Genomic DNA, 26,709 nt, shown 5'->3' on the forward strand with positions numbered 1-26,709 from the left:
ACCGAGGACTTTCCCTAAAGAACCCTTGTGATTATATTGGGCCTAACTGGATAATCCTGCATAATCTCTCCACCTCAAGATCTGTAATTTAATCATATGCTCAAATCCCTTTTGCAATGTAAGGTAACATAGTTACATGTTCTCGCAGTTAGGACGTGGACATCTTTGGGGAGCCATTATTTTGCTTATCACACCATCTACCCTCTAGTCCCCAAGGATTCATGTCTGTCCCACACGCAAGATACATTCACCTCACCCCAATATTCTCCAAAAGTCTCAGCCCATTGTGGCATCAGCTCAAAGTCCAAACTCTTATCCGATCTTGTCAGCTGAAAAATTCCAAACCTGATTATCTAAATAATCTAAATTAGGTATGACTGACTCTGAGTATCATAAATTTGGGGGCAAAACTCCTCTCCATCTATGGATCTGTGAAGAGTAGGAAACAGGTAATCTGCTTTCCAAATACAATGTTGGGACAAGTGTAGGTTGCTTATTATAGATAGCCCTGCTAATAGAAAGGAAATGGGAAGAAGAAAGGGGCCACCAATCCCAAGAAATTTTGAAATCCAGCAAGGCAAACTCTCTTGAGTTTTGGGGCTTAGGAATAATCCTGTGTGGTCCTTGGCTCTGCCTTCTGGGCCCATGACTCATTCCTTTGAGTTATTCTTCCTTTTTCAAGCAGAGTAGCACGTGTTTGTGGTTGAGTAGTTTTATCAGCCTGTTCCCTGCCTGTAGAATTATCAAAGTCCTTCAGCTTTTTCTCATTTCATCCTTTCAGTTTCCTTCAGTACAAGTTGGCAGTGTTTCTGCTGGTATAACATTCTAGGAACCTTTAGGGTCTCCTGTCCATGGGACAAGAGGCACCCTACAGATCTTTCTTAGATAGCCCCATCTCTATTCCTGACCTGTGCTGCGATGGCTGAGGGGCTGCATGAGTCACATACCTGATCTCTTCAAAGAGCCCTCTGTGTGATTGAATCTTCTGAACTTTTAAAAAAATTTTTTATTGTTATGTTAATCACCATACATTACATCATTAGTTTTTGATGTAGTGTTCCAAAAAATATGGAACGCTTCACGAATTTGCGTGTCATCCTTGCGCAGGGGCCATGCTAATCTCTGTATTGTTCCAATTTTAGTATGTGTGCTGCTGAAGCGAGCACGAATCTTCTGAACTTTTGATCCTTCAGAGGCACTAGCAAAAGGTTGTTCAGCTACACCTGTGGTTTTCACCCCAGAGCAGAATTTCCTCGCAGTGAATCTCCTCATTTTGTTGTCTTTTGCAGTCCAGATAAGCTGAGAGGTCCTAGTTTCTTCCTGCTCATCCCTCCATCTCTCTCTTTTCTCTCATCTTTTACTCTAAGCAGCAAGGAGAAACCAGACTGCATCTTCAGCACTTTGCTTGGAAGTCTCAGCTAAATGTCCAAGTTCATCTTTTACAAGTTTTGCTTTCTGTATTACTCCAGGGCACGATTCAGCTAAGCTTTCTGCCATTATGTAACAAAGATCCTGTGTCTTCCGGTTTCCATTTCCTTTTTAGCCCTTACAAGCATCGTTTTTAATGTCCATGTTTCTACTAATGGTCTGTTCACAATGATTTAAAGTATTCCCTAAGATGATATAGGTTTTCTCTACCATGCTGTTTACTTCATTTTGAGTTCTCACTAGCAGAGTCTTTAACATCCGTATTTCCACTAAGGGTCTGTTAGTGGCAGACTAGGTTTTTTTCTTCCATGCTCTTCAAAATTTTTTCAGCTTCTGCTCATTATTCAATGCCAGAGCCACTTCCGTATTTTTAGTTACTTTGGGCCCACTTCTAGGGGCCCAAATCTGTATTAGTTTCCTGTTGTTGCTGTAACAGATTATCATGAATTTAATGGCTTGACACAAAACAAATTTATTATCTTATTGTTCTGGAGGTCAGAAGTCCAAAATGAGTTTTAGGGGGCTAAAATCGAAGTGTTGGCAGAGCTCTGTTCCTTCTGGAGTCTTTACAGGTATTTAGACCATTTATATTTAATGTCATTATTAACATATTTATATTTAAATACGTCTTTTTGCTATTTTCTACTTGTCCCATGTATTCTTTATTCCATTTTTTCCACTTTTTGGCTTCTTTTGGATTAACTGAAGTTTTTTTTTTTAATGATTCCATTTAATTTCCTTTGCTGGCTTATTATCTATAACTCTGTTTCATTATTTTAGTGGTTGCTTTAGTCTTTATAGTATATATCATTAAATTATTACAATCTACCTTCAAGTAAGAGTATAAACTTCATGTATATTATAAGAACATTTCAAAGGTTTACTTCTTTTTTCCTGGTCATCGATCTGTGATCACACATTTTATTTCCCATACAACATTGTTATTTTTCTTTAATCAGTCAATTATCTTTTGAACAGATTTAGATAATAAAATCAATCACATATTTACTCATGTAGTTACTATTTTCTGTGTTTTTCGGTCCCTTGTGTGGATTCTTATTTCCATCTGGTATGGTTCTCATCCTTTCTGAAGGACTTCCTTTAACATTTCTTAGTAGTGCAAGTCTGCTGGTGATGAATTCTTTTGGATTTTATATGTCTACAAAAAGTATTTTGTTTTCATTTTTTGAAAGATATTTTTGCTGGGTATGGAATACTGGGTTGACAGTTTTTTTTCTTTCAGTACTTTAAAGATGTTGATTCATTGTCTTCTCATGTGCATTGTTTCCAACAAGAAATCTCTGTTACCCTATCTTTGTTCCTCTGTAGGTAATTTTCTTCTGATTTTAAGACTTCCCCTTTGTCACTGATTTTGAGCAATTTGGTTATGATGTACCTTAGTGTGGTGTTCTTTATGTTTTTTTCTGCATGAGATCTCTTGCACTTCATCAGATTTGGAAAAAATTTGGCCATTATGTCTTTAAATATTATTTTCTGTCCCCATCTCTCTTCTTTAGGGACTCCAACTACATGTATGTTAGGCTGCTTAAAGTTGTTCCATAGTTTACTGATATTCTGTTCGTTTCAGAAATTGTAGTTCATTTTTCTTTATGTATTATTTTCGATAGTTTCTATTGCTATACTTCAAGGTCACTGAAGTTTCCTTCTGTAGTGTCTGCTATTAGTATCATTTAGTGTTTTTTTTTATCTCATATATTATGGCTTCATCTCTGTAAATTTAGTTTTGACTATTTAAAAAATATTCCACGTCTCCATTTAACTTTTTGAATAGATGGAACACAGTTATAACTCTTTTGATGTTCTTGACCACTAATTCTATTCTATCAGTGTTGGGTTAATTTTGATTGATTAATTTTTCTTCTGATTACTACTTCCTTGCATGCCTGGTAATTTTTTTTTTAATATTTTTATTTTTTTTAAAGATTTTATTTATTTGAGAGAGAGAGTGAGAGAGAGAGAGCACATGAGAGGGGGGAGGGTCAGAGGGAGAAGCAGACTCCCTGCTGAGCAGGGAGCCTGATGCGGGACTCGATCCAGGGACTCCAGGATCACAACCCGAGCCGAAGGCAGTCGCTTAACCAACTGAGCCACCCAGGCGCCCACATGCCTGGTAATTTTTGAATGAATGCCAGACATTGTGATTGTACCTTGTTTAGTGCTATTTTTGAATTCTTATAAATATTCATGGTATTTTTCTAGGACACAGTTAAGTTACTGGGAAACAATTTGATCTTTTTGGATCCTACATTTAAGGTTTCTTAGATAGCCCAAAGCAGTGCTAATGCTAATATCTAGGGTAGAGCTAATTATTTCCCATCACTGAGGCAAGACCTTCTTGTACCCAATTCCCTATGAATTGTGAGAATTTTCGGCTTAAGTGGTGGAAATAGGTAGTATTCTCTGTCCTTGTGTGTATGTTGAGCACTGTCACCTTTTGGGTGCTGGTTCTGTGTTTTTGGGTACTTTTCGCATATGCATGTAGTCCACTGAGTACTGATCTTGAGAGAGATCCATATTTTTTTCTCTCTGCTATTGTCTCCGTTCTTGTATCCTGTCCTGTGAAATCTAAGTGCCTTTGTCTCCCCTGACTCTCTGCTTTGTCACCTCAACTCGGGAAGTTGCTGGGCTCTGCCTGAGTTATTCCTCTGACACAGCTTGGGACCTCTCCTGGAGCAATAAGCTTGGGTAATTGTAGGGCTCATCTCTATTGTTTTCCAATTTTCAAGGATTACTGCCCTTCAGGAACTGATATCCAGTGTCTTGAAAACTGCTGTTTCATTGAATATTCATTTTAAATTTAAATTCAGATTAATTCAAATTCAAATTAAAAATTTATTTCCTCGCCCGCACTAGCCATATTTCAAGTGCTCAGTTGCTGTATGTGGTTAGGGGTTACTCTGTTGGACTGTGCAAGTCTAGAGAGGCTCTGAGATTTTACTCTTTTACCACACCACATTTAATATGGGCAAGCTTCAAAATCCTGTCTTTCCATATTAATGCATGATAGCAACTAGCAAGCTCCTTAAGCTCACTGCCTAGAGTACTTCCATTTACTCACTGATAAAGTGGGGTAATAATAGGATCTGCTATATATGGTTGTAGTGAGGATGAAATAAATTAATACATATAAAGTGCTACACTTGTATTTGGTACATGGTGAGCTCTCATTAGATGTGAGTTCATACATTTTAAGTAATAGGGTATAACTTTGGCCTTCTATGTGTATCATCTGTCTTGTGTGTTATTAGTGTTAGATTTTAACCTGCAGTGGTAGATTGGGATAGTGGGAAAAGCAGAGGATTGGGGAGGGGGCAGAAGATTAGGGCTCAGGACTTTATATGTAATAATTTATATCATCCTCACTACAACCACATAAGGTAAATACTTTTATTGCCCCATTTTATCAATGAGTAAATCAAAGTACCTTGAGGGAGTACTTAGGGGTGCCAGTGGATATGTCACTTAATGTTTTCAATGTATATGTGTCCATATACAAGATTCCAGATTCCTCATCTGGAAATGGGAAGAATACCAGACTGGGTGTAAGGATTAAATGACAGTGTATGAGAAGGCACTCTGAAAGGTGTAAAGTGTTAAAAAATGAATTTGTTATTCTTCATTTATTTTTATTCCTTCTCATATTTCACCATCCTAAGTCCAGCTCTGAGTTGATCTATATTAAGGAAGTGAAAACCTTCATTTCAATGCTAGTCTATTAATAATATTGATGAATTTAAGTAGAAAGCTTACTTAACTGGAAGCACTCCTAAAATACCAACTCCAAAGCCTGATAGGATTTATTTTGGGGTTGGCCAGCCTTTTAAGGTTGTCTTTGTCACTGCTGTCCTTGTATAGTGCAGAGAATAGAATAAGTAAGATTTTTATTGCCTTCTTACTTGAAACAAATTATATTTTACTAGGGATTGGGAAAGGGGGAAGAGAGAATGAATGGCTATGTGTAAGACTGGCATAGATCTTCTCTAAGCTGAAAAACATCCTAAATACCAGCTTTAGAGTTTCAAAAATCATTTTGGAAAATCTCTGCTTTGCCTTGAATGGGACTTAGAGAAGATCTGAGGGTTTGGAACCGTACTTCTCTCTGACTGACAGTGCCTCGCTCTTAAGTATTTGGGAGGATGTGTCTGTCCATTGGTGTCTCATTTACAAAAAGTGAATTAGAATATGCATGAGTGCAGATTCTTTAATGTGTTGCTCTTTTTTTCTTCTGCCAGGAAAATGCTACCTTTCAGGAGTTCTATTTTAGAAGAGTTTCTAAAGAAAAAAATAGATAGTATCTTTCAAGTAGTATGTTTTACATGACAAGATAGAACAAAGGCTAATGTGGGATACTTCAGGAAGATTGAGGCTTTTAGCACCTATTGCATTCTAGGATTTATGCTAGATGTTGTGGGAGACACAGATGAATAAGGCAAAGATCTTGACCCCAGTGAGGTTATAGTCTAGAAGGGCAGACACAGAATGCCCTTGGACACTCTAAGATAGAGGGGAAGAGGAGAACTGGCTTTGTCATAGATTATAAAGTCCCGAGTATGTTGAAGAGAAACTTCTCACTGGATAACTTGGGGAAGGCTCGTTGGAGGAGGTGGCACCCAAAGCAGACCTTGAAAAATGGACAGGAATTAAATATGTAGTTTCTATGTCATTGGAGCACTGCTCTTGGGTAATAATTTTCACAAAATGGTCCTTGAAGCTTGAATTATAGCTCTTAATGCTTAGAAAATCTGAATAAGATGGAGTTACCCAAAGGGTTTGTTTAATGCTGATCTTCCACATTTCCTGCCACCCACCGTTGCCCAAGTCTGAATTGTTTTTTCTGTTGATTGGATGCGCCTAGTCACTAATTACCTCTGGGAGCATTTACAAGTCAACCTCTTTTTGAGTGGAGTGATTTAGTATAACTTTGCATTTAATCAATTAGTGGAGTGATTCAATTCACATACCAGCATCTCCCAAATATAGGTATTTTTGCTCTTGCCAAAATAAAACTCAAGCAAGCCGTGGGAGTGGAGAGGGTTTTCAAGTTCCTCTCTGGGCAAATTAACACCTGCACTGGCATATTCTGGAAAATCATTCAGTGGCTATGTGACTAAATGTTTATCGTAGAGAAAATAAATAATTTCCCAAATATGCATACTCCTAACATCTGCACTAAAATCTGTTTTCTCGGTCATGCTCCTTCTCCCACCAAATAGTACATTAAAGAGAGCAGAGATGGAGAGAGAAAGCAGAGAATGTAAAAAGATAGTAATTCTTTTAGAAACTACTATGCCTATGTACCAATTCCATACTAACATATTGACCTTGGGCAAATTTCTTTACCTCTTGGAATGTGTTTCCTCTCAGGACATTGGGTAATAATGGTAATGTCTATGATAAAGATATTCTTAAGGGTTAATTTAGATAATATAAATTCATTGTAAGCAATAAAAAATTAAATGCTAATCATTATTATTAAGAGTTCAGCAAGTGAACATTTTTTTCATTAAATATGTAGCAGGTACCTACTACTATGCCCTCAAGTACAAGGATTACAGCAGTAAGCAAATCAGACAACGTCTGGCTCTTAAGGGGGAACAGACAAGTAGCAAATAAATAAGTATAAAGTAAGTTCAGATGACTTTATTTTTTTTAAGTTCAGATAACTAAACAATTTATGCATTTATTTATTTATTTTTAAAGATCTTATTTATTTATTTGAAAGAAAGAGAGAGAGAGCATGATCGAGGGGGAGGGGTAGAGGGAGAGGGAGAGGGACCACCAGACTCCCTGCTGAGCAGGGAGCTCTACTTAGGGATCAACTCGGGGCTCGATCCCCGGACCCTGAGATCATGACCGAGCCTAAGGCAGACACTTAACTGACGAAGCCACTCAGGTGCCCTCAATTTATGCATTTAAATTCAGACAACTGAATTTATTTTGTTCTCTTCCAAAGAGTATTTGCGATTACCTAGTGTACTTAATTCCTAATGAGGATGGATAGCTGTTGTCTGAACTGGATTTTTTTTTTTTAAAGAGGATTATTTCAACTCCTCAAGTTTATTTGTCTCATCCTTCTACCAACACTCCTGCTTTTGTACTAATTTCATATTGTATCATACAGATGAAGAAACAAGATCTAGAGAGTCCCTGGAACTCACATTATCAGTAGTGACAGACATAGGATTTGAACTCAGGGGTCTATACCTGCAGAGTCTTTGTCTCAGCCCCACTCCACCTCCTGCTTGTTTTTCCCTAATGATTGAGAGCAGGAATGAATAAATAAATGTGATGTGATAAAGATACAGCTTCTCTTAAGAGAAACCAAAGGACATCTGCCAAAATATCTTTTGGCAGGTATTTTAAATCAACTAGGACAGATGGTTGTCTCGTTGGTTGGTGAATTCCATTAATAGAATTTTATGAGTCTTTCACTAGGAGGGGCCTGTGGAATACCTGCAGATGAATACCTGGTAATTGGTTTGGCAGCCCAAAGAGAACATGCAAGAAAATCTGAATTAACCACGGGACTACACTTTAATATGTATCCATTTAAAATGTAGTCTCTGTGGCCTTTTGACCAGGGTTTTCTTGAGAGAGCATTGTGGGAGAATGAGATGAGCATTGACTGCAATGCTTTTGATGAATGCTGTGATTCTTAATTGGGATTTATTTTAACATATTGGGACTAGATTCTTTTCTGTGGGAACACAGCTCCAAAATCAGAATGTAAATCCGTGGAAAAATAAAATTTGATATGCAAATATTTTATTTAAATACAACTTTTCATGGATGCAGCCAGTGCATGAAGTGAAGCCAAGATGTACTGATAAGCGAGGATGGCTCAGTCCTCATACTTACATTCTGTTAAAAAATAAGGCACACTAAGACTGTTGAATCACAGATCTGTACTTCTGAAACAAATAATACAACATATGTTAAGAAAAAAGAAAAAGAAGAAGTAGCAGGAGGGGAAGAATGAAGGGGAGTAAGTCAGAGGGGGAGATGAACCATGAGAGACGATGGACTCTGAAAAACAAACTGAGGGTTCTAGAGGGGAGGAGGGTGGGGGAATGGGTTAGCCTGGTGATGGGTATTAAAGAGGGCACATTCTGCATGGAGCACTGGGTGTTATGCACAAACAATGAATCATGGAACACTACATCAAAAACTAATGATGTAATGTAGGGTGATTGACATAACAATAAAAAAAAAAAAGGCACACAAACTGCCTGGCAGCGTGGGGTTGCAGAGTAGGCCTGGGACCGTGTGCCTGGGGAAGCAGGTTCTAGAATGGCTTTTTCACTTGACTTCTGGGTCTATTACTTCTCTGGACCTTAGGTCTTTCAAGTCATACAATTTTTTAACTTGACCACGAGTTATTCTGCAAAACAAAAAAGAAAAATACATACAAACACAAAGGATAATAGAAGCAACAATGCTGTCACTGTCCCCCAGAATCAGCAAATACTAACATTTTGTCATATTTGCTTAGAGCTTTATACACAATTACAGAATAAGTTGAAGTCTCTTATGTTCCCCTCCCAGTTCCTTTCTTCTTTCAACCTCCCTAAAGGCCATCACTAAATGGTTGTTGAATAACATAGTATAAATAAAAGCGCGCATGTGCGTGCGCGTGTGTGTGTATTACATTTATATGTGTCCATACAAGAAATATAATAGGGAGGGCACATGTATAGTGGATAAATGTACAGCCTTGGGAGCCAGACTGCTTAGGTTGAAATCCAGCTCTGACTCTTGCTAGCTGTGTAATGTTGGGCAAGTTCTTTAACTTCCCTTTGGCTCATTTTTTTTCAATGTGTGATATGGGGATAATAAAGTATCTATCTCATAGAATTGTTCTCTGGATTAAGTGAGTTGATTCATATAATGTGTTAGAATATTAACAGACATAGTAAACATTCAGGAATGTTAACTACTGCTTATATAAATGGCATCACACAGTATGGATCTTCTGGAAACTATTTCACTCACCGTTATCCTTTTGAGGACCTATAGATCCAGTTCATTAGTTTGAACTGCTGCAGAACACCTCAATGCATTCATCCTTTTGCCTTTTGATGGAACCTTGGCTTGGTTCAGATTTCTGACAAACAATATTTTAGTGTGCATTTTTGTGCATGCCTCCATTTAAAATGTAGTCTCTGTGGCCTTTTGACCAGGGTTTTCTTGAGAGAGCATTGTGGGAGAATGAGATGAGCATTGACTGCAATGCTTTTGATGAACGCTGTGATTCCTAATTGGGGTTTACTTTAACATACTGGGACTAAATTCTTTTCTGTGGGAACACAGCTCCAAAATTAGAATGTAAATTAAAATTTACATTAAAATTTAAATTAAATTCTTAATCTGTGTACTTTTCCATAGAGAGGATTCTTTAAGGGAATCCTTAATTGTCCAACAAACCATTAGTCCAGTCCCGTGGTTGGTTACCTCCAATGATGGAGATAACACTGTATTGTCAGGCAGCTCATATTATTTTTGGGGCTACTCTGTCAGAAATAATTTAAAGGAAGACACATTTTGGCTTAATGCAGTGCCTTTCTATTGCTCCCTCACTCCAGTCACGTTGGCCACCTTTTGGTTCCATGAACACACCAGGAGTTTCCCTGCTGCATACCATCATTTCTCCTTGCAAAAGGCCTGGGAGACCCTGTCCCTGCACTTTCTCTGCCTGGCTCTTACTTTTCAGGGTCACTTCCTTCACCAGGCCTCCTGCCCTCTTCCCTCGGACGGTCCCCTCTTTTGTTATTGATCACCGCTTCCTGGTGTTTAGTCCTTCAGAGTTCTTACCGTAAACTGAAATGATATATTTCTTTTTGTTTCCTTTGACTTTGTTTCCTAGTCTGTCATAGATCACTTCATGTCTCCACTTGTTTTGTTTTCTGTCCTAAATCAGTACCCAGTACGAGGCCAATGCCTGGCACTTATAGTTGGCACTCAAGAAAGATTTGTTCAGCTAGAGGCACCTGCGACCATAGAGTAAGTTTACATCCCCTTCCCATGAGGTAGCCTCAGAGATTTGCGGGCAGCTTTTAAGGTCTTCCATCCTCAATTTCTTCAGGCTAAACATTTCTGATTACTTGGGCAGTTCCTGGTGGTACAGCATTTTGAATTCCCCCATCATTTTTTCTTGTTTGAATACCTAGCTATTTGTCTATGTCCCTAATGATGTTTAATGTCTTAAGTTGAACATGGTGCTTCCCATATGGTCTGACCAGGATACAAAAGAGCATCCCTTTTGTGTTCAATTACATATGTTCCTAGTCATATGTTTGCATGAGGCCCTGTCCCAGAATTAATTCATGATAAACTTATTATGGACCAAGACCCCGTGGAGGTTTGTTTGTTTGTTGTTCTCACTTACTACTGCTAAACTCTGAGTTCTCCCTTCTTGATCTCATGCAGTTGGTTTTTTGGATTCATGTTTATATCCTTATGTTCATTACCATTAGATTTTATTACTATCTATAAAGGGAGAGGGCTGGATTAAATCACCAAGGTCACTTCAGCTCTTAAAAATGGAATTGGTTATTACAGAGCAGCATTGTCCAATAGAACTTTTAGTGATGATGGAAATGTTCTATATCTGCACTGCCTAGTACAGTAACCACAAGCCACATGTGGCTATTGAGCACTTGAGTTGTGGCTACTGTAACTGAGAAACTGAATTTTTAAAATCTTATTTGATTTTAAGCATTTTAAATTTAAGTACCATATATGGTTAGTGGCTACTATATTAGACAGCACAGTTCTGGAGAAAAACTTTCAGAATTTTAAGAGATGAGATGGTGTGTAGAACATGTATGGGAAAACCAACATGGGGAGAGAATGGCCTATTCAGGATTCATTTACTCAGTCAATGGTCTTTTATTTATTTAATAGATTTTTTCTTTTTTTTCCATTTTTTCACTGAGTATCAGCAGTGTGCTAGGTACAATACTAGGTGCTAGAGATTCAGCTGTGAAGAAGATAGTCTTAGCCCCTGCTCTCAAGGGACTTTCTATCTGGTGCCGTGGTCCTCAGCCCTGGTTTCATATTAGAACCACTTGGGGAACTTTAAAAAATTCTGATGCTGAGGACCAACCTTTAAGAGATGATGATACAGGAGCGGCAACATGGCAGCCCCGGGAGCTGGTGACCCTCTCCATGCCAAGAGTGGAAAGGCCCCTGTGGCTCAGCGCATCGACCCAACTCAGGAGAAGCTGACTCCCGAGCAGCTGCAATTCATGCGGCAGGTGCAGCTCGCCGAGTGGCAGAAGAGTCTGCCACAGCGGCGGACCCGGAACATCGTGACTGGCCTGGGCATCGGGGCCCTGGTGTTAGCTATTTATGGCTACACCTTCTACTCCGTGTCCCAGGAGCGTTTCCTAGATGAGCTGGAGGATGAGGCCAAAGCTGCCCGAGCCCGAGCCCTGGCAAGGGCATCAGGCCCCTGAACCGGATGGGCACTGCACGTCTCCAACCTGCTGGAGCCCCTTCACATGATGGATGATGCCCTATGACCCTGTCGGAATCAAAGCCTGCACACAGCATCGTTGGCCTCAACCTTGGACGATGATTGAGCCCAGGAATTTTCTGCATTTGTCCAGGTCAAGAGAATATTGCCCACTTTACACAAACTGTGTCCAGTCACTGAGCCCTTGTATTTTGTTTCTTTGTTTGAGAGTTATACGTCCTTAGCTTTTCTCAGGGGGAAAAAAAAAAAAAAGAGATGATGATACACTTACAAAATAAATAAGTCACGGGGATGAAAAGTACAGCCTAGGGAATACAGTCAATAATATATGATAACTTTGTATGGTGACAGATGGTAATTCCACTTATCATGATGAACATGGCATAACAGAATTGTCAAATCACTAAGTTGTATACCTGAAACTAATATAACATTATATGTCCCCTATACTTAAATTAAAAAATAGAGATTATAATTTATTTGATCTATCTGATGGGGGGGCCCACATTAGACTTTGATAGTCTTATAAAAACTCTACTGGTGAACATAATTGGTAGTCAGGGTTCAGAATCTCTGGTCTAGGGAAAGTAAGTCCCCTTTTTGATAAATAGGGGAAGAGAGTCATGTTTAAAGTTCCACTTTGATGGGGAAGTTTCCTGCATATTTTAAAGTCTCCCATTTGATACCCACTTGATATGATGCAATCCCCCCTCCTTCAGAAAGAAAGCCTTTAGCTGTCTGAAACATGGTGGTCCATGAAATCAATTACATTGTCTTATTTGTTGGGTAATGGTGACAAACCTGCAAACCTGAAGCTGTGAACTCTATCTTCTTGCAAATTATTATTATTAGTCTTCAAACTGGGTTTCTCTGTGTGGTGCTTTTTTCATCTATAGTTTTGTTCAGTTCAGATTCTAGAACTTTAGGCTAGAATTCAGCCCCAGTGGGCTGAGAAGAGTGAGGAGCCAACTGTTGATGAGGTGGAAGGGATGTTGGCTTGGAACCTTTAAGGAGGAGGAAATTTATGGTTGTATCACTCAATATAGTCAGGGGTTTGCTGTGGCTAATAACACAAGGACTGGTTTCTTTCTCCATGTTCACTGCGGAACACATGGGGCTTCTGGAACAGGCTGACAGGGCATCCTTTATGTAGAACATTGCTGGTTGTTGTGACCGAGGGAAAAGAGAGCATGACAAAGCATGAGCTGACTTCTAAAGCTTCTGACTGGAAGTATATCACTTTTGCTCAAAGCAAGTTCCATGACCAAGGAAGGAAGTGACCTTCCCCTGGGAACGGCAGTAAATATTTGTGAACGATAATATGGTTTATTACAGTTTTCCTTTCTCATCCTGGGTATTTGGTTCAGCCTCCTTTTGGCTCCCAAACACACTTGTCCGCCTGCCTGTCTCTAGGGAGCCCATGTAGAAATCGTATCCAGTCATGGCAATAGGGTCAAAGCCTAGGATTCTTTGATGGGTCTTTATATCAGGTATTCATTTGCTTCCTCTTGCTTCAAATGTGCACGAACGAAAAAGGCAAATTATCTGCTTCCCATACACCCAATATAATGTTAGATAAGGCTAGAATAACTTACATAAATACTTTTTTTTAGAAAGGGGAAGAAAGGGAGATACACAATTATAATCAATTTTGGGATTTAATGGGGGTGATGTTATAAGGGTCCCTTTCCTTAGGAATTGGGCATGTTCTTTTGTTCTCTAGAAGTAGATCTCCAGTTCATTGTTTTCCATGGCTCCTGGTTTCACTTTTTTGGGAGTCCCTATTCTTCCATTATCCTCCTTAGTGGCTGAAAAACTGTCAATTCACTTCTTCCCCATTGAAGTTTGGGGGCAAAGTGTGTTTTGTTTCTTAAACAGTTATAAACTGTTTCTTAGTTGAAGATTGTTTGGCTCTTTGGCTGTAAAACAAGAATAAAACTTAGTCATTTTTGTCATCGATTTAATTCCAGTTCGCTCTCTATAGCAAGGGCCACACTCACAGTTGATTCTGATTACATTAAGCCTATCAGGTTTTCATGGAAGAGCCAGACCCTTTTTGACATTTTGTCCAACTGAAAGGATTCACTGGCACTACCTTAATTTGTTCAGATGCTTTAACAATGGGTGGAGTGTCCAACCCTTCGTTTGATCCTCAACTCAAGGCTGATTTTTGATTGACCTGCTCCAAGTATTTCTCAGTTTTATCTATCATTGTGAGGAGATGAGAAAAAGTTTTCTTTCAACCCTGTAAGCCTGGCATTTCTGAGTCTCTGTTCCCTTTCATTTCCATCCACAAGGTGGCCAATTCTTTTCTCTTTCACCTTGTATTAGTTTGCTAGGGCCACCATATGAAGGGACCACAGATTGGGTGGCTTACACAAGAGAAATGTATTGTCTCTAGGTTATGGAGGCCAGAAGTCCAAAATCAAGGTGATGGCAGAGTTAGTTCCTTCTGAGGGCTCTGAGGGGAGGATCCATTCCAAGCCTCCTTTCTTGCCTTATAGATGGTCGTTTTCTCTCTGTGTCTCTTCATTTTTCCTCTCAGTGCATCTCTGTGTCCTTATTTCCCCTTTTTACAAGGACATCAGTCATATAGGATTGGGGCCCACCCTCAAACCTCATATTAACTTGTTATCTCTGTAAAGACCCTGTCTCCAAATATGGTCACATTTTGAGTTACTGGGAGTTAGGACTTCAATATTTGAATGTGGGTTTGGGGGGATATAATTCAATGCATAGCGCATCTCTTTCCTCTAGTCCTTGTCAAATGCAGCCAATAGGAATCAAGACACATACTAATCTTCTGTTTTTTCAAGATCATCGGATACCTTTCTCTTTTAGTTTATTTCAGACGGTAGTTTTACCGAATGTTTCATCACTGTATAATATGAATAAACATCTTTCTAAGCCTCTATTAATACTTTCTGCCCACTGCCAGAAGCCAATGCAACATATTCTTTGTTGTTGTTATATTATGGTAGTACCCCCATTCTTGAACCATTGTATGTATTGATAGGAAGGCTAGATGTTACAGTAAACAACCTTCAACTCTTAGTGGTTTATAATATCAAGAATTGATTTCTTGCTCATGCCACAGGTACATTGTGAATTGACCACCTGTCTCCTTCACATTTTCCTCTCTCTGAGACTGGGTGCAATGTCTACCAGTAGCCTGGCCATGGCTGTGGCAAAGGGAAAACAAGAATGGTGAAACATTGGGCGCCTGGGTGGCTCGGTTGGTTAAGCGACTGCCTTCGGCTCAGGTCATGATCCTGGAGTCCCGGGATCGAGTCCCACATCGGGCTCCCTGCTCAGCAGGGAGTCTGCTTCTCCCTCTGACCCTCTTCCCTCTCGTGCTCTCTATCTCTCATTCTCTCTCTCTCAAATAAAATCTTTAAAAAAAAAAAAGAATGGTGAAACATTCACTGACTCTTTTTTTTCATTTTGTATTTATAATAGCAAAATAAAGAAAAAGGAAAAGAAACAAGCTGTCTACAAGAGAAGGAATGAATAAATGTTCATTCAATAGAATACCAAGTAGCAAGGAAAATAAATGAACCAGATCTACATGTTATTACACAGCCAAATCCCAGAAACATAATACTGTGTAAAAAAAAGAAGAAAGAAAAGCAAATCGAGGCAGGATTTTGTGTAGTGTGCTAACATTTACAGAAAGTTTACCAAAATGCAAAACGGTCTGTATATTATCAGGAATTGAGTAAAAGTGATAAAATGTATAAAGCATGCGTAAGGATGATAAATGTCAAACTGAAGAGAGAAGGTAATCTCAGGAAGGTGGACAGCATGACAGAATCAGGGGGGGTGTGTAGTACTTGTAGTGCTTTGCATTCGCTGACTCTTAAAGCTAAAGGTTGGAAGTGATATGTGTCACTTCTGCTTCAGTTTCATTGGCCAAAGTCATAGAGTTCGCTTTAAGTCAAAGGAGATGGAGAGTACTCTTCTACTCCAGGGAGGGGCAGTAAATATTTCTGAGCCTGGTCACAGTCTAGCACGCTAGGCTATTTTGTTATTTTTGGAGAAGTTGAGAGAGATGACACCTTGGGAGTAGGCAGGCGGGAAGACTAGAGCCAGGGGTGAGGAGAAAGACTTTGGCCTTGGCACTGGAGTCAGCACCAGTGGGATATATCTTTCATCAGAGACCTAGCAGTTAACACTCCAGGGTTGAAAGAATCCTTGCAGGGGGCATAATAGGGTTTCTATCCCAGACCTTCAAGTTGCAACTCTGTCACTTAGTAGCTGTGACTTTTGTCAAGTGACTTGACCTGAGTCTGTTTCTCATCTGTCAAAGGGGACAGCAGTATCATCCACCTCACAGAAGTGTTTTGAGTATTTCCTCTCCCCCATGTAGTAACTGTGTAACCTTTATACTTCTGTATACTTCGGTTTCCTCATCTATAAAATGAAGATAGTAATAATATGTATTCATGAGGTTGTTGAAAGACTTCAATGATATAAAACATTTAAGCCAATGCCTCGCTTGCAGAAAGTGCTCAATAAATGCTAATTGTTCTTGTAGTTGTATTGGCTGAGCTGACACACAGTGCCAGACACACAGTAAACACACAGTAAATACAAGGTAATCACTTCCTGCACTAACATTTTATTGAGGAGTGCAAGTCTAAGAAGCCTGAGTCAGGGAAATGGGGACAGAAGCAGAGAAGGAGAGAGGCCAAGGACAAGGGCTGATTACAGGCCAGTTTCCTGACAAAACCGATTACTCAGAGAGGTCATAGAGTCACCACATCTCCCCGTGGTCAGTGCAGTAAGGGGGGAAAAGAGAAGAATTTATCTGTTGACTTCCAACTCCCTTGGATCCAAGGTCCCTCCATGAAGCCTCTATGTCCCTAGACTACTAGGCTGCATGTGCACGGATGCTGGGAGCGCTGAGACATCTCCTACCTTGGTGGAGCCTGAGATGAAGGGGGGTGGCATGGGTTAGGAGTGGTTGCAGCATAGATGTGAGGCACGAAAGGACCTGGAAGCAGTCTCCAGGGCAGGCTGGAGTTTGTAGTGCAGGGTAGGGGGGAAGGGGGGTCAACAGCAATGTGGCCACGTCACCACGGGGGTAGTGGAAGCACTTGCCAGGGCATTCAGGCCGGAAAGCAGGGCAAGTGTGTGAATCTGGGGTGTCCTATAAATAGAGTCAGCATCTTTGCCCCATTTTCTCACTTTACAGGTGAGAAAATTGATACCCAGAGTGGGGAAGGATTTATTTAGGGTGATACAGCTTGTTGGCTACAGAATCTAAATTAGAATCCAGGTTTTGTGAAGAGTTAGTTCTGAGGTTTCCTGATCTTTAGATTTCTGGTTCAGTTCTAGCTCGTCTTCATCCAGCCATCCGTCCACCCACCCATTCAGGCATCCGTTCATCCATCCATCATCTCTGTGCTTGGCATTTATTGAAGGCCTCCCTTCTCTCTGGTGCTGGGCTGGGCTGGGCACGTCTCACAGAAGCCCAGGGTACTGGGAGAGGGGAGCTTGTGGATTGCCTTTTTCTCCTCACTTTATGGCCTCTTCTGCTGTGGCGGTTGGGACTGCAAGCTGTCTGTGGAGCTGAGCCAACGGGGAGGAAATTGGATGCACTTAGACGCTTGATAGATGGGATGACTGAGGTTGTCTGGGGCTGAGGGGAGGGAAAACAGTGGTTCCATCTCTGGCTTGAGCTCAAGTGTATTGGCAGTAGCTCTGAAATGTAGGGGGAAGATGGATTTCCAAGGAGGACATCTGGCTTCTGTGAATCCTCTAGGACCTTAGACATGGCCTCCCTGGGGAGCCAAACCATCAGAAGAGGGCTGGTAGCTCCCTAACTGCCAGGCACTGTGTAGGAACTGGGAATTACAGGCAGGTCCACATTCTGATTCCTATCCTTTTCTTTTTCTTTTTTTTTTTAACTGAAGTGTAGTTGACACACAATGTTACATTCATGTGTCAAGTGTACAATATAGGGATTCAACAAATCTCTACCTTATGCTGGGCTCACCACAAGCATAGCGACCCTCTGTCCCCATGTAACATTATCACATTGACTGTGTTCCCTGTGCTGTACCTTTTATCCCTATGACTTGTTCATTCCATAACTGGAGGCCTGTATCTCCCACTCCCCTTCCCCCATTTTCCATTTTGCCCATCTCTCCCCCTCCTCCCCTCTGGCAACCATTAATTTGTTCTCTGTATTTATAGGTAGGATTCTGCTTTTTTGTTTATTTGTTTTGTTTTTTAGATTTCACATGTAAGTGAAATCATATGCTAAAGGAAATGAAAGTGAGGTTGGAAGATAAGCAAGTCTGTAAAAGCTTATTAATAACACTACACCGTTCATATTAATAGCTAATAGTTATTGTGCTTGGCTAGGAGGGTCCTACTGTATCTCAGTAACCTGGACTTAGACTCCATGGACAGGCTTAGTGAGCCCTGTGGACTTCCTAAGTTGCACGCATATCTTTTTCTTGGGAAAGGCTTATTGCTTGCATTGTATTCCCATGGATGTGTGCAGTCTCTCACAATGTAGACACTCTATGGCATTTCATCCTCAGAGCAGCCCCATTTTTCAGATGAGAAAACCAATACCTGCAGAGGTTAAGTGGCAGAATCAGTAACTGAACCCAAGCCTCTTTGATCTCAAACCCTGTGCATGACCCTCTTTGACATGGTGTACTCCTACAGAATTAGTAAGGGCAAAGTGAGGCACGCTGTGTTCGGTCCAGTCTGTAAGCTCTGATTTGTGCCCAGAAATGGTGTGTGACTGCTGGTTTGCACAGAAGGTCAGTGCTTCGGGGGCAAATGAGAGACTTGGCTCACTCAGCTTGGAAGGCAGAGGTCTGAGGGTGTTGTGCCTCCTGTTGGGTACCACGAGGAGGGTGGTGGTGAGCCCCTTTCCCTGTCTCTGCAGAGGCAAAGGCCAGCATGTGGCCGCACAAGGAATGTAGTTTATACCTAAGGAGGAACTTCTTGATTTCAAAGTGGGTAACTGCAGGAGGGGTGATATCCATCAGAGTTGGATCTGTCTGGAATAGTTTTGTCTAAAATCAGGGGAAGGGTACATAAGTCCCAGAACGCTTCCTTTGGTCCGTTTTTCTCTGTGGTTCAAAGTACATTTTATTCTCCTGATGTCCAAAGGTCAGTCAGTGGTGAATTAATTGGTGTGTCCAGGCCTGGGTTCTCTGGTTTCCTCAAGCTGCAGCCCCAGCAGGGACATTTGATGCCCACAACACTTAACTTTGCTGTTCACCTTGAGAAACGCAGTTCTGCACATGCCTGAGGAGGAGGTCTGTACCTCTGTGAGGCCCCCGGGGCTTCCGTTGCTTTGTGAGTTCCTTCACACCTTGACAAGCTGCAAGCCTTTAATGGGCTTAATGCACTTGGGAAAATGGCCTGTTGAGGTTGTGTTGTGTGCCTTGAGATCACACAGGGAAATCATTCTGTGGGGTTTACTAGGCTGATGGTCCTGGTTGAATGGAAGAGGAGCAGGGAGCTGGAGCCTTTGGAACTCGTGTCCGAAATAGGCATCCTGCAATAGAGAACAGCGATTTGGTTGGGCTGGAAACGGGATCGCTGTGAGTGGGCTCACAGAGGCACTGAGTGGGACATGTGCGGTATGTGAGTGAGTGCACATCTGTGGCTCTGGGGCTATGAATGTGGCCATGGGGCTGAGCCTGGGTGTGTGCCTTGGAATAGGGTTGTGTATATGTAGTCCTTAAGACCTGGGTTTGAATTCCAGACCCATCATTTACAAGCTAAGTGGGTTCGTTAATTTGCCTCTTTGCATGTCAATTTTCTCATCTCAGAGAGTGATTCTAAGGATCAAAATAAAAACCGTGCATGAACAGTGCTAGATACACGCCTGACATCGCGAAGTGTTGAGTCCGTGGCAGCTCTTAGTGTTGTGATGGCAACAGGTGTGTGCAAACCTCTATGCTAAGGGTGAGCCTAGGTGCGCGCATCCATATTTGCTGTGTCCCCAGCTGTCTCAGTAGACTCTCTGTGGCTAACAGGCTTTCCCTCCTGCAGACTCCCTGGTGTGCTCTCCAGACTTCTTCTTCTTCTTCTTCTTTTTTTTTTTTTTTTCCAGAGAAGCATTGCACAGTGAGTCCCCACTGGGCCCCATCCTTTCCAGGATTTGTCCGGATTTTCTTTGGAATTGTTCATGGTTTTTGCACTTTTTTGAGTCTTTTCCCCACCCACCATCATTTTCCAAGTTCTTTCCCAGTGTCATTGGTGGAGGGAGAAGATGACCCAGAGGGATGAGTGATCTGATTTATATGGGGCCTACCTGCTGCCACCTGAGATCTAGACGCAGATTTGCCCTTTTCTCCTGCCTGTTCCCTCATTATTCTTGTGCTTTGTGGATCTGAATGATTGGAAGAGGACATGGGAGTTATGTTCTGCCTTGAAACTTCACATCAGCTTTTCATGGTAGATATTAACACATTTTCTCTGTTTTGAGACTCCTATTTACCTTTTGACATGATCTATCTTATTGTCTACATATAGCCACTGAAGGGAACATTTCTTATCCCTAAAGCTTTGGTTAAAATCACTGTGCATCTTAGAATGGATGACTTCTTAGACCTCCATCTCAGTAATCATAACCTGATATTTCAGTGGTCTGTTTGGAAGACCGTGCCCACAGCCAGATTGGGAGCAACTGTGAGGCAGAAGGGATTGGTTGTGGGTCCTGAGCAGAGTGTCTGGCACATCGTGGGTCCTCTACCTAGGCTGGGTCGAATGGGTGTATGGATAAGGCATGGCTCCTCCCTGGAGGAGCCCACAAGGCTGGCGAGTGTCAGTTCCACCCCCCCCCCCCGGACTATGGTTTTTGTCCTAATTCTGCATTAATGGCGTGGGGGTCTTAGTATAGCTTTGCGGCTAAGGTCACGACAAGAGGAATGTAGTTGGGGAGACAGTGCAGGTACGTGCAAAGACAGTGAGCCACACGGGGCGTTACCGATGTTCCTGGAGGACTGCCACGTGGCGAGTGCTGTGGGAGGGCTGACGGTTCAGAGCTGATTTGGGGCTGACTGGATCAGGGAGGACTTGCAAAAGGAGGAGCAGAAGGAGCAGGGTTGGGTTCGGCTGAGAGGAGGCAGATGATGCAGGGGTAAGGGAGTGGGCTGAGCAAAGGTACAGAGGGGGGACACGGTCAAGGACACTGCACAGGACAGCTTGGCTTCCCTAAAGGATTCATGTGAGAGTGTGTGGGAGAAAAGTCTGGAAATCCAGGTTGGGGCTTGGCTGTGAAAAACTTTGAATGTCAGGCTTAGGAGCTTATCGCGGGGAAAAGCATGGGCTTTGGTTATTATTGAGACTTGGGTTCGTTCATTCAGTCTTTCAATAAGTCACTTATTGAAATGCCAGGATCTGTTGCCCAGTGCTGAGCAGACAGTGGGGGGAACGTGAAGATCAGTCCCTGCCCTTGCAGAACTTCCCCTCTAGTGGAGTCAAGTCCTAGCTTTGTTATTTACTACCTGGGTAAACATAAACAAGTTACTTAAACTTTGTCAGTTCGTCATCTGTGATGCCCATTTGGGTATCCCTTGCTCTTCCTCCTTGCCATTGTCCTTCCCTCCCTCTCTTTCCATAGGCGGTGGGGAGCCAGAGGCTCTGCTCTGTGCTGGCTGCTCTGGGAGAAGGACGCTCCACCTTCTCAGCTGCCCCCGGGCCTGTCACTTACAGCTGAGCGCTGTCCGTAGGCACTTGGCCTTATGTACTTGCCTCCTGGAAGTGACTGCAGATTGGCATAGATCAAGGCAGTTCACCAGCAGTAGAAATTAACCTGCAGGCATCTTTGAAGTTTCTCCAGGCTGACCGCAAGTTCAGAGCATGGTCTTGAGCTGAAGTGACATGAAGTGACACCATGCATAGAGAGAACCAGGTTAGGAGTGCCGGCCAGGGCAGGCAGGAACAGATGGAGGTGGGAGGTGGAGCCTGAGGAGGGGAGAATGGGAGGTGAGAGGAGAGAAATGGCCCCAGGTCTAGGGGGAGACTCTCCTGGATGTGGGTGGGCCCCACCAGAAGTTTATTTTTAACTCCTGCAAGTATTGGCTGAATGCCCACCGCTTGCCTGCCCCTGTCCCGCTGCTGAAGCTATAGCAGTGAACAAGAGAACGAATCCCCTGACCTCATGGAGCTCGTAGAGAATCAGAAGAGACATATAATAAGCACATGAATGAAGATACAACAAGAAAATGTTGAATAGCGTTGAGGACCATTCATTCATTCATTTATTTATTCAACAGCATTTTGAGTGTCTCCTATTTGCTGGCTAGTATTCTAGGTGCTGGGAACAAAGCAAGCCAGGAGACAATCTTTACCTTTATGGACTTTGCATTCTGGTGGAGACATAGTCAATTAACCAGTAGACGAATAAATATGTAATACGGCTCAGCTAGTGGTAAGTGTTATTAAAAAAAAAAAAAGAAGATAGAGTACAGGTGACAAGAGGGTGCTTTTTAGATCAAGTGCTTAGAAAGGCTTTACTAAGGTGATAGCAGAGCAGAGACCCACCTGAAGTGATGGAAGAAGCCATATCACAATAGGGGAAGAGCTTTCTGGGTAGACGGAACTGGAGGTACAGAGGCTCCAAGCTTGGTGAGTTAGGGGAAGTCTAGAAGGTCAGGGTGGCTGACGTGGGGAGGGTGAGAATGACAGCAGAAGGAATTAAGGTCAAAGAGGGAAGCAAGAGCCAAATCATAATTGGCCTTGGAGGGTATGGAAAGAAGTTTGGGTTTTATTTTCCATGGGCGAGAAGCAGGTGGAGGATTTTGAGCAGGGCAATGATAGATGATTTGCATTTTTGAAATATGACCTGCTGCGCCATGGAGGAGAGAATGCAGCAGGCCAGGAGCCTGCTAGAGAGATCAGCTAGGAGGCTGTCAGCAGGAGGACAGGGGGATGGTGGCTTTGACTAGGCTATCATGGAGGAAGAATATCATTCAGGTTTGGGATGTATTTTGCAGGTAGAGACTATAGGATTTGTGAATTTGCAGTGGATTGAGTATTGCTGCTAGGAAGACTAGTGTGGGTCCTGCTTCAATTCAGTCATGTTAGGTCATGTTGTGTTCGAGGAGCTACTTGGATGTGTGCAAGGAGATGTTGAGGAGGGCACTGGGTTCTAGAAGTCCAGAGTTAAGGGCGGAGGTCTGCCTGGAGGCATATTTCTGGGTGTCATCAGCATGAGTGCAGGATGGGGTGAAGGGAGTCGGATGAGATCATTCAGGGCAGTCTCTCAAAGTGGTGGCCCTGGGCTACCACCGGCACAGGACCTGGCGACTTGTTAGAAATCTAAATTTTCCAAGCTCCTCCCTAGACTGACAATCAGAAACTCTGGGTGTGGGTCTGGTGATGTGTGTTTTAACAAACCCTCCAGATAATCCTGGTGCAAACTCAAATTGAGCCTTGGGAGTGAGTGTAGATGGAGACAAGTTCCAAAGATTGAACCCTGGGTCCCTCCAACAATTAACATCAGGAGGAGAAGAAGGAGCCAGCAAGGGGGACTGAGAAGAGCCAGCCTTGAACCTAAGAGGAAGACTCCGTGCTTTGCGGTGGACACCGAATGTTCAAGAAGCAGTTGGTAGGTAGTTGGGTCACATGCTGCTGAGGATTGATGGAAACGAGGACCAACAATTGTCCACTGAATTTGGCAACATAAATATCTTTCCTTAGCCTTGATTAGAGTGGTTTCAGTGGAGTGGCTGGAAGGAAAGCTTGTTTGGAGTTAAGTCGAAGAGAGAAAGGAAAGGGTGAGGAAGTAGAGACTGTAAGTAGAGGCAAGTGTCTTTCCAGGTTTTGTTGTAAAGAACAGCCAGAAGGTGATTTGGGGTCTAGGGAGGTTTTATTTCGTTTTGTTTCAAGGTAGGAGATATTATCACATACTTGAATATGGGCAGTGATCTTGTTGTAGAGACGATCAAGAATGATGGAGAAGAGAAGGGAGCTGTTAGTGGGAGGGAGGTCCTTGAACAGGTGATAGGGGCTGTAATCCCATACGTGAGTGGAGGGACTGATGTCGGGAGCAGGGCAAGCTGACTCGTGGCTGCAGGAGGGAAGGCAGGGGATACCCAATACAAAGAATGATGCATACAGAGGATAATGAATATAGGGCCATGAGGCTGGTAGACTCACAGGTGCAAAGATGAAGTTGTTTTTTAAATTTTCTCAGTGAAGTAAGAATGAGTTCATCAACTAAGGGCAAGGGGAGGTTGGTAGAGTTTTGAAGCTAGAGAGGAAGGTATGAAATAGAAGGAAATAAAATGGGGTGATGTGATAGAACATGCCTCTTCACATGCTCTCTGTGCTCTCACAGTGGGTACATGAGAGGGCAGGGAGGGGTTAGAGTGTCTCCCACAGGGGCCATCTTTGCCCCAAGAGCCCCAAGAACTCACTGGCTGAGGAGGACCACCTAGTAATACACAGGGATGGCACAAACGTAGATTCCAAGCCTCCCCCAGTCAGGAAAAAAGTTGGGCACTCAGCCTGGGGTTGAAGCTGAGCCCTCTCACTGTGGTTTGGGATGGTCTTTAAGTTCTAGAACCTTTGGGGTGCCTGGGTGGCTCAGTTGGTTAAGGTCATGATCCTGGGGTCCTGGGATCGAGCTCCCTGCCCCGTGGGGAACCTGCTTCTCCCTCTTTCTCTGCCCCTCCCCCTGCTCATGCTTACTCTCGCTCTCAAATAAATAAATAAAATCTTAAAAAAAATAATAAGTTCTAGAACCTTCTTGGCTTTTCTCCTTCTCCATAGAAGACAGTGATCCACTCAGTCCCTGGGGGTTCTCAGGGCTGCACTCCATTGACCATTGTTCAAAATGTGGCATTAGTTTATTTACTTTATAGAACATTCTGCATTTATTTTTAGAATTGTAGAGTACTTTATTTTCACTGTAACAAAGAAAATAATCCTAAGTGTATAAAGCAAAAGTTAATAATTTCTAGACCTTTTCTCCCTCCACCACACCTCCATCCCCCAGTCAGGCATGGCCTTCTCCTCTACTATTATTTTTTATTTTCTTACTCTTTTATTATTTACCCCCTACCCTTCCCCACCCTCCTACTTCAGAGCTCATGCGCACTCTTGAGTCTGAGCCAGGTTTGAGTCCTGGCCCTCCAGCATGCTGTTTTGACCCTAATATCGTTCTCCACTGAAAGGAACCAGAGCTGCCTGGATGGAGCTAATTACACAATTTGGGGCATGGGAACTTCACAATGGCCCTGGAGTAGCTGCTTTCAGGTATATTTGGGTTATCCCCAAACTGGCCAAGGTGGGACAATTTACTTACAGAAAAGCAACAATTATTGCCATCAATTGATATAAGTTGTTTCGAGAAATCCATGAATACATGGTAATGCTCAAAAGGAAAATGACCCTGAGCGGGTTCTTTAATTTCTTCGTGCCTTGATTTTTCCATCTGTAAGATGGGGAGGTAACAATGGTATTCATCGCTTAGGACTGTTGGAAAGATTAAGGCGTATAATTCCTGCAGTGGCATTAGCAAGCAGTTGGCAGATCATGTTAAGTGTCAGTCATGATTCACATTATTATTTGTATTACTATTTCCATGGAATACTCTACAAGGTTATATGATAAATATTCCAAGTGCCAAAATTCCGAGTGGGAAAAAATCAAATATTTATTAAGAGCTGCCACTTTCTAGGCACTCTGCAATGCTCCGATTTGGAACCATCAGGAATTACAATTTATATTTATATGTGAATTTATTTGATGTTGTTCTTCCACGCTAGACATAAGCTCCATCAGTTTAGGTTCTTTGTGGTGTTCAACTGCCATATCCTAGTAATTGGGATCGTATTTGTTAAATAAATGAAGCAATGAGAAGCATTAGCTTGAATAGCGGAGAGAGGTATTTTATACAAACTGTAAGCAGTGTGAGAAAATGTAATAGAAAGGATTGTAAGACCATAGCAAATATTTCTACTGCACGTTGGAGGTGTGTGTGCATGCACACATATGCAGGAGAGTATAGTAGTACCCCCCTTATTTGGGGGGATATGTTCCAAGACCCCCAGTGGATGCTTGAAACCGCAGATAGGACTGAAACCTATACATACTGTTTCTTCCTATACGCACATTCCCATGATAAAGTTTAATTTATAGATTAGGTACAGTAAGAGGCTAACAACGAGAACTAATAACAAAATAGAACAGTTACAATATACTCCACTAAAAGTTATGTGAATGTGGCCTCTCTCAAAATGTCTTATTGTCCCGTGCTCACCCTTCTTGTGATGGTGTGAGGTGATAAAATGCCCATGTGATGAGATGATGTAAGATGCTTTAGGCATGTGACGTAGCGTTAGGGTCCTGTTGACCGTCTGATGATATGTCAGGAAAATTGTTTGCTTCTGGTCCTGAGCTGACTATGTGTAGCTGACCAGAGGAAGGCGAAACCAAGAAGAAGTGGGGACTACTGTGTGTTTTCCAGGAAAGCATCCCGGACGAGGATGCTCTGAGCCTTGGCAGGTGGGAGACGTTTCATCAGGTTGGGAAGCAGGCAGGAGGCATTCTGGGCAGAGATGCTGGTACCTGGCAGAGAGCTGGCACACAGAAGCGCTCAGCCCTGACAGACGGAAGGAGGGAATGAGAGAGAGAGGCACTGAGGCGCTGTCAGGTCGCTGGGCTGGCAGGGGCGCCCAGGGAGTGCAGATGATGGGGAATTACTGATGGTTTTGAACAGCAACGCTCCAGCTTCGACAAGTGTCCTGGGGGAGAATGGTCTGAGCTGCTGTGGAATCCAAATCTGGGTCACTTCA

At 42.4% G+C, this 26,709-nt stretch overlaps 2 protein-coding genes and 1 non-coding gene across 5 annotated transcripts in view; 2 read left to right on the plus strand and 1 right to left on the minus strand.

Moving 5' to 3' along the window:
- Positions 1–26,709, plus strand: part of NELL1 (neural EGFL like 1) — an 821,645-nt gene that overhangs the window by 10,564 nt on the left and 784,372 nt on the right. The window lies entirely within an intron of this gene.
- On the minus strand, positions 1,063–1,166 carry LOC113915542. Its single transcript, XR_003517696.1, has one exon. It is a non-coding gene; the product is annotated as a U6 spliceosomal RNA (small nuclear RNA).
- LOC113915341 (cytochrome c oxidase assembly factor 3 homolog, mitochondrial) lies at positions 11,581–12,155 on the plus strand. Its single transcript, XM_027581191.2, has one exon. It carries the CDS (start codon positions 11,586–11,588, stop codon positions 11,904–11,906), a length of 321 nt encoding a protein of 106 aa, XP_027436992.1. The 5' UTR covers positions 11,581–11,585; the 3' UTR covers positions 11,907–12,155.

Source organism: Zalophus californianus, chromosome 11 (genome assembly GCF_009762305.2).
Source record: "Zalophus californianus isolate mZalCal1 chromosome 11, mZalCal1.pri.v2, whole genome shotgun sequence".
In the NCBI taxonomy this organism is placed as follows: Eukaryota; Metazoa; Chordata; class Mammalia; order Carnivora; family Otariidae; genus Zalophus; species Zalophus californianus.

Excerpts from the sequence above, each read along its gene's own strand:
- LOC113915341 (XM_027581191.2), top strand. The coding sequence starts at position 11,586 with ATGGCAGCCCCGGGAGCTGGTGACCCTCTCCATGCCAAGAGTGGAAAG.